The following is a 7,738-nucleotide window of genomic DNA, read 5'->3' as shown; positions in this document are numbered from 1 at the left end:
AGATTAGTTGCACAGTTTTAATTTGGGTAGAGAGGGGTAAGGCAGGATGTGAAGTAACATAAAGGTAATATAATCAGGGAACTGAGGGCTGAAGAGCCTGCATTCAAAATCCCTTAAATCTAAGGAGCTGACAAAACCACCTGGTGTTAAAAACAGCAGAAAAGCCTCTTCTCTTCCCAAGATAAGCTCTCTGGTGATGCAAATCTGTCTGCTGCACAACCAGACTCAGAAAAGTGTTTTCATCATTATTACATTAAAATTGAATTAAACTCGGATGTACCACACTACAACAAAGAGGATAGTTTAAGCCTGATCACAAATTTCATTAAAACTACTTTATTAGGGACCATGTAATTCTTAAGCAATTAAGACTTTTGAAAGATGCAGAAAAACAAGTTGTACTATGATGTGTTGTAAGATGTTAGTGTTTATCAACAAAAGGGGAGGAGGCACTACATAGCCATTATATTGTTACAGCAACTACTCTTACTCTGCCCACAAAACCCTCTGTATACACAATCAGTCTGAAATGGTTATTTTATGGCTGTTACATTAGTCCCTAAAAGAAAATCCCAAAACTCAATCTATGCACTGTTGAAGCTAAATCACTCAAAAATTTCTCTAACTGCTGCCTTCTATTCGTTTTTTTTACCGCTCATTTCATATAGCTCCAGAAAATGTGTAAGGGAGCTGCATATGGCATTAATCTGTTAGAAAATGGTGGCCTTTTCTATAAAATACAGCCAAAGATGTGTGTTCAGTTGTGGTCATTATTAGGGCGATCACGTTGTTTTCATTCATTCATTCAGGATTTGCTGGAGGATGTCAGTTTCTGCAGCAGCTGGCTTGACCTGGGGGAGGAGTGGGGGAGCAAATTCCTCCTGGTGCATACAGATTACAGGACATATTTCTTGGTGCTCATGTACACATACCTCTGCACTACATCCTACTCTGCCATACCATCAAGTGGTCTGAAAACAAGTGCCTTAGCAACATGCTAATTACCGGCCAGAAATGTTAAAAAACAAAAAACAAAAAAAACCCCACTAAAACTGCAATCTATCACAACATAATCACTTTCTCCAAGTCTAAGACATTCATTAAAAAAAAAAAAAAAACTCCATTAAAAAAAAATTCCACATACCACATAACCGTACGAGCTCCACAGTGTTTCCCTTCCACGCAGAGTTTTCCACTCGGTATGATCAGTTGTCTCCACAATACTGCAGCAGGAGCAGCATCTGTAGCTCTAGCCTGGTATCTAATTATATTAGCTACTCCACTCTCCCTTATGAGCTTTAAGTCCCTGTTTTGGCTAATCTTCCTTTTCTCCCCCAGGACTCAACTCCATCATGCACTGTGTCCCCAGACATAAACAAAACCAAACCAAAACAGAAAACATTAAGGGAAGACTAGAGCATCCACTAGCTCACCACTACCTTTGACACCTAACAAAAAAGAAACTTGAGATGCTTTAACAGCTCAACTGAACTGTTAAGTGTACTTAAAAATGGAAGGAAAAAGTGAGCACACTCCACAAACAGGTCTTTAGAAAATTACCATGAAAATCTTGAGTTGGGCATTGACTATTCCAGTGAAGTACCGCTCTGATGCATATGACTATATTAAGTATTGAAAAAAAGGGAGACGGGAAAAAAAAAAAAAAACACTATACACTTCAATTGCATACCCAAAACTGTCTCCTCTACACATCCAACAGATAATCCTTACATCATAACTAATGCCACCACCCTTCCAAAAAAGAAAAAAAATATATATATGCCAGTAATCACAGACACGTTAGGAACTTTGTAGGAAAGCACAAAGAGCTTGTAGATTACAACCACCACCTTATCGGCTGCCAGAGTTTGTGTGCGTGTATTTTTAAGTGTTTCGCCCAGCTCCTCCTTCCCCGCTACCAACAGCAAACACATGAGTGAGCTAATCAGCTCTTAAACTGAAAAACCTTTCGATGCAGGCGAGTGATGGAAGATAAAATCTGAGGGGCGGCATGTGGGTCAAATAAAAGTTGTTTTGCAGTTCGCTCCTCCAAGCCCCGCAGCGACCGCAGGGAGGTGAGATTCCCAAAGCCACTTTCACACCTTCGATAATGCACTAGCAAAGAGAAGCCCGGAGAGGCTGAAGTTTCCACGGAGGGAACCGTCGGGGAAGACGCAGCCCGGGAGGACGGAAGGGTTGGGCTCGCTACCTCTGCACACGGGCGAGCCGGGGCTCCGTCTCTCAGGTGAGTTGCTCCTCCGGTGGTTCTCGGGGGACCGTCTCGGGCGGCCCTTGGCCCGCGGCGTCGGCTCGGTCGGGGCCGCGGCCGGCTGCAGCGTCGGGCTGGGCGGACTGGGGCCGCGGGCCGCGCCGGGCCCCGGGAGGTTACCCAGCGAGGCGGCGGCGGCGGCGGCGGCGGGTGGGCGCGTGGGACTGTGCTGGCTGCCCCGCAGGAGCTGGTAGGGCACCGTGGCGCGGATGGGCTGCAGCAGCCGGCCGGCTCCCGCAGCCGGGGCGCAACCCACGCTGCCGCCGCCCGCTCCGTTCCCGCTACCGGCGGAGGGGGCGGCGGGCGGGGAGCCCGCGGCGCTGCGCCGCATCCTCTGCGGCGGGGGATGAGGGGTCTGAGAGGAACTGGAGGAGGAGGCAGTGGACATGGTGGCTCCGCGGGCCCGGGACGACACCGGCCGACACCGAGGCGCGGAGCGGGCGGCGCGCGAGCGTGTGGGAGCCGGCGCGATAGTGCGTGCGAGTGTGTAAGGGGGAGGGGCGGGGGTATCGGGGAGGAGGAGGAGTCTCTTGGCTCCCCCTTCCCAACGCGCACCCCCGCGGCCTCGGCGAAGGGGGAGGGGAAGGCTGCGAAAACAAACGCCCAACGGCCCCAACCGCCGGGCCAGGCTCGGTGTGGCGGTCACGGCCGGGGCCGCGAGGAGCCCAGAGCCGCCGCCGCCCCGGGCATCGCGCTGACAGGGGAGAGGGGCAACAGTCCGGATCACGCAGCCTCGGGGGCCGCTCGCTGCCTCGCAGGGCTGCACGCGCGGGATCGCCTGGCAACTGCAGGGGGGGCCCGGACCCCTGTTTCTGGGGATCTGGGCAGGAGGAAAGGGCCTCGAGGTGTCTGGCTCTCCGCGGATTCCGCGCCACCGCAAACGCCGCCGCCGCCTCCGCCTGCTCCTCACTCCAAATGGCAACTGATTCCCCACCCGCACCCCGCCCCCGGCACCGCCTACCGGCGCTTGGACCCGGCAGCTGCCGCAACGAGCATTTCCATTGGCTCTGCCGCTCTCCACCAGAACTCGAGTGATTGGTTGCAGAGTAGGAGTGAGAGGAGCACTTGCCAGTTAGAGTGGGACCTCCTACTTTGGAGGCGGGGCGTGAGGGAGTGGAAGAGTGAAGAGCGGGGGCTGGGTGAGGGCGCAGAAAGAGGCGTGAGAATTGACAGCCCTTGGGATAAGACGGAGGGTTTGACTGGGCTGACCTAAGAAAGTGGGTCCGTGTGTGTCCTTGCGCGTGCCGCGACACCCACAGATACACACACACACACACACACACACACGCCGGTAAACAGGGCGCGAGGACTCCACCCTCCTGGGCCAGTTGTACAACCTGAGACAGAGGACCCTTAAGGCTAATTTTACTTTGCAAGTACACCTGTTCTGGCGGGACGTTTTAGAAGTTGGAACCAGAAGAATATCCCTTCCCCTCTAACTTTAGTAATCGGAGCTTTTGTGGCTAGTAGACTAGTTAAAAGAACTTAAGGGCATCAAAAGCAAAGCCTAGAAGGATTGAAGAGTAGGCCAATACTTTTATAAAAGTCTATCCTAACATTTGTAGTTACGCAGTGAAAAGAGAATACCATCTTATGTTCCAAGACAATAACTGTGAATTGCAAGGGTTAACCAGGAATTGTGCATCATTACACCATCAGTTAGATATATTAATGGAGGGCACCCTGTTGCCCTTCCCCAGAAGCAGATGGCCTCTTGGGAGAAATAAATGCCAGACTCGCTGTAACAATCCACTGTGGTAAATTTGGTTTTAATTCTGCAGTGAAACTGAAGAGATACAGAGAATTTGGATGACCAACAAAAGCCTAAGTTTACCCTATGGTAAGCCAAGGTTTTAAACCTTATACAGGAACAATTAATTTAATGGTCTACATCAGATACTCTCCATTAATTTCCATGAGATAAAAAAAAAAAAAAAGAGAGAAGTGGGTTATTAGATTGGTCTGCTCTTGGTGTCTGCCCACACTGACAAGCTTCCTGTGATTTCAGGCACTCTATGCAGGGGTTAGTTTCGCTTAGAGGAGCCATCCCTCTCTGCTTCCTTGTACTCTAAGACCAAAAAGCCTACTAGTTTCTGTAAAGTAAATGAAACCCAATAAAAATACAAGAATTGCATCCAGTACTTCCCATTAAGATTGGTGGTAGTTCCTCACTTTATCATACACTAGAATAATTCTAGTAACTAGCTAACATTTAATGAGCATTCATCATGTGCCAACCACTGGTATAAGAATGTTTTATGTGTTAACTCATTTAGCCCTCCAAAAATGCAAAAGGTAGATACTATTATCCCCAGTATGTACTCAGCTAAGTCACAAAAAAGTTAAATGTCTTGCCTGAGATTACTCAGCTAGTAAGTTGGGAGCAAAGAGCCTGACCTAGGTAAACTAACATAAGTCTGTGAGTAAGCCCTCTGTTCTAGCACATCACAGCTTAAAGCTGTGGAGTACATGATTGGTAGAGTATTTACAACAGTCCACAAATCTCTTATGTGAGATAAGTTCTCATTAGTTCAAAAGAAATTTTACAAGTGAAGGCAGCCCATTGTGTATTTTTTTTTCTTTCCAGAATGACCTATTTTAATTTAAATAAAGTAAAAACCTTACTCTTGCAAATTTGGTGTAATTGATCTATTGTGTTGGTTTTTCCATCTAAAGTAGACTCTTCATTGATTAGGAAATCACATTCTTTTATGAGGAAAAAGAATAGCTTCTTTCCAGTGACTTTTTCAGAATATCAAGAACAAAAACTTTAACAGATTAAATATGTGAAGTTAAAAAAAAAAGGCCAGTAAATTTCTAAGTTGTTGATTTGATTGCAGCATAGTTTCATTATAGAAATGTCCTCTCTGGCCACTCCTAAATATAAGTATGGAACAACCTCAACACATTAGATTACAATAATTCTAAATTTAGACCTAGCCACAGTCATAATGATCAATACTTGATTTGGATCTAAAACCACATACGTAGCCATATTTTAAAGGTTTTCTGTGTCTGTTCAAATTTACCATAGCCAATTACATCAGACATCTAAAGCAAATCTAAATAACCCACACAGACAACTATCATCTTAAAATCCTGTTTTCAGTTATTTGTAAGTCATTATTACCTATTTGGATGTTCAACCAGCTTCTCTTTGCTAAAGAAATCTTGGTCCTCTCTTAAAACTTTACTCTTGTGAAATAAGTACTGATCTTCATGTGTGAGGAATTCAGTCTCCAGACAAATCAAAGGTAGGCTAAAATAAACTAAACCCTGCTTTCAAATCTCCATTTGTTGAGTTCCTAATAATGTTTATTCTTATCAAGGATGAGAGTGGGCTCCCAGGGCATAACAGAAGCTTTAGAAAAATATTCTCCGTAAATTGGAAAACCCTCAGAAGGGGGGGCAGATTGCTTGACTAGCAGAGCATTGTTATACTACTTTGCTAGTTATGGGAGAGAAAGGACCAGTGCAGATTATTTCTATTTGTTGAATATAAGCGTGACAATCTCTGGAAATTAATTTAAGACTTAACATTAGTAATGCCCTCTTTACTATGTTGCCCTGACTAGAAGTAAAGACATTGAACAAACAGTTTGGTGGCATTTCCACCTTTGTTCGTAGCCTTATGTATTGGCTGTCCACCATTAGCTCACTTGAGGCGGAATTCTATTATATTTACTTCTTAGATCATATATGGTAATGGATGTATTTTAGATTAAATTAAAACTTGGAATCATTGGCTACATGTGATTAATATGCAGCCCCATGTGGAGAGAAAAATGAGGTAAAGAACCAACAGGCCTACAGAGCTACCAAAACCTCTCTTTTCTGGTTTCATCCAAGTTTGCCAGGCTGCACATCCAAGGTTCATCCAAATCTAAGAGGCAGTCCGGGCTGTCAGTATTAGCAATGAGGTCATGGCTGAGAGAGAACACTAAACAGATCTGCACTGATGCTCATCTTAAGCTGATTAAACTCTCTTGTAGGTGGATTCCTTATAGCAACAACAACAACAAAAAAAGACTTGCCTGAATTTTAGTCCCTGGCAGATGCTTACAGTAATACTCCTTACTGCTTGTGACAGCCTATGTGCACCTTTGCACTAGGTGTTCCCTCTGCCTGAAAAGTTCTTGCCCCAGATATTCACATGGCTTTCTCCCTCATTTCCACCAGCTATTTACTCAGATGTCACCACCTTCACAGTGGTTCCAGTGTTCTGAAAACCCTTGTTAAAATTGCAAGCACCCCCTAGGCATTACCTATTCTCTGTCCTACTTTTTTTTTTTCAGAAAACTTATCACAATCCAACTTATTATATAATTATTTTTTGTTCTGTCTGCCTAGAATATAAGAGCCATGGAAGCAAGACTTTGTGTTTTATAACTGCTGAATCTTCGCAGTAGTGCTTGGTACATGGTAGACAATCATTATTTGCTCAGTATCGTTGAAAGAGTAGCAAATTTTAACCAGTGTTTGTCCCATGAACCAGAACTGTGGCTTTTATTAGAAAACATACCTATAATCATAGGTATATCTGCTGAAAAAACATAGCCACAGAGTAGAAAAACGTTCTATATGGCTACTGTAAGCCATACAGATATTTGCATTAGATCTGGCCTTCAAACAGAAAGCATATCTTGTGTTCTGGTCCTTATACAGGCAAAGTGAAAAATATTAGCCCTAGTGTATCTTGGAGGCTCATCAGAGGTTGGAAATGGACAGTGAAATTGGTGATGGAGAAACAGGCAGTTGAAATTTGCAGAAAAAAAAAATAACCAAGTGAAATTGACAGAGAAGCACCGTTGAGGACAGTTAGGGAATGACATCTGCTGATTTGTAGGTAGTTCTGTCTCACTGTTAGGAACAGTTATTCTCAAGAGGCCTGTATAAAGGAACTGAAAAAAAATGTATTTAAATAGAAAGGAACATTTCATGTAAGTAATAAAAATTTTGCTGTTTCTTTTTCCCTAGTTTTATTGAGATATAATGACATGAGATTGTGTTAGTTTAATGTAATGATTTTGCACTATATAGGTCTAAAGTGTAAAATGATTAACAAAGTAAGGCTAGCTAACACATCTATTACCTCACATAGTCGTGTGTGTGTGTGTGTGTGTGTGTGTGGTGAGAACTTTTAAAATGTATCTTTTAGCAACTTTCAAATATACAATATAGTATTGTTAACAACAGTCACCTTGTTGTACATTATATCTCCAGAATTTATTCATTTTATAATTGGAAATCTGTATCTTTTGACCACCTTCACTCATTTCCCTCACTGCCCATGGTCTACCCCTGATAACCTCCCATATGTTCTCTGATGAGTTTGGGGTTTTTTAGGTTCTGCATATAAGTGACATCATATGGTGTTTGTCTTTCTCCATCTGACTTACTTTGCTTAGCATAATGCCCTCAAGTTTCATCCATGTAATCACAAATAGCAGGATTTTTTTTCTTTTCTAT

At 44.1% G+C, this 7,738-nt stretch overlaps 1 protein-coding gene across 1 annotated transcript in view; it reads right to left on the bottom strand.

The window, feature by feature from the left end:
• The window catches only part of GLCCI1 (glucocorticoid induced 1), a 105,191-nt gene extending 102,447 nt beyond the window's left edge, over nt 1-2,744 (bottom strand). Inside the window, exon 1 of the mRNA XM_042918745.1 lies at nt 2,210-2,744. Within this exon, the coding sequence (XP_042774679.1) occupies nt 2,210-2,657 (448 nt within the window). The 5' untranslated portion in view covers nt 2,658-2,744. The remainder of the gene's footprint in view (nt 1-2,209) is intronic.
• Between the last annotated feature and the right edge of the window lie 4,994 nt (nt 2,745-7,738).

The sequence above is a fragment of the Panthera leo genome, chromosome A2 (genome assembly GCF_018350215.1).
Source record: "Panthera leo isolate Ple1 chromosome A2, P.leo_Ple1_pat1.1, whole genome shotgun sequence".
In the NCBI taxonomy this organism is placed as follows: Eukaryota; Metazoa; Chordata; class Mammalia; order Carnivora; family Felidae; genus Panthera; species Panthera leo.
This window is presented reverse-complemented; position numbering and strand designations above follow the sequence as displayed.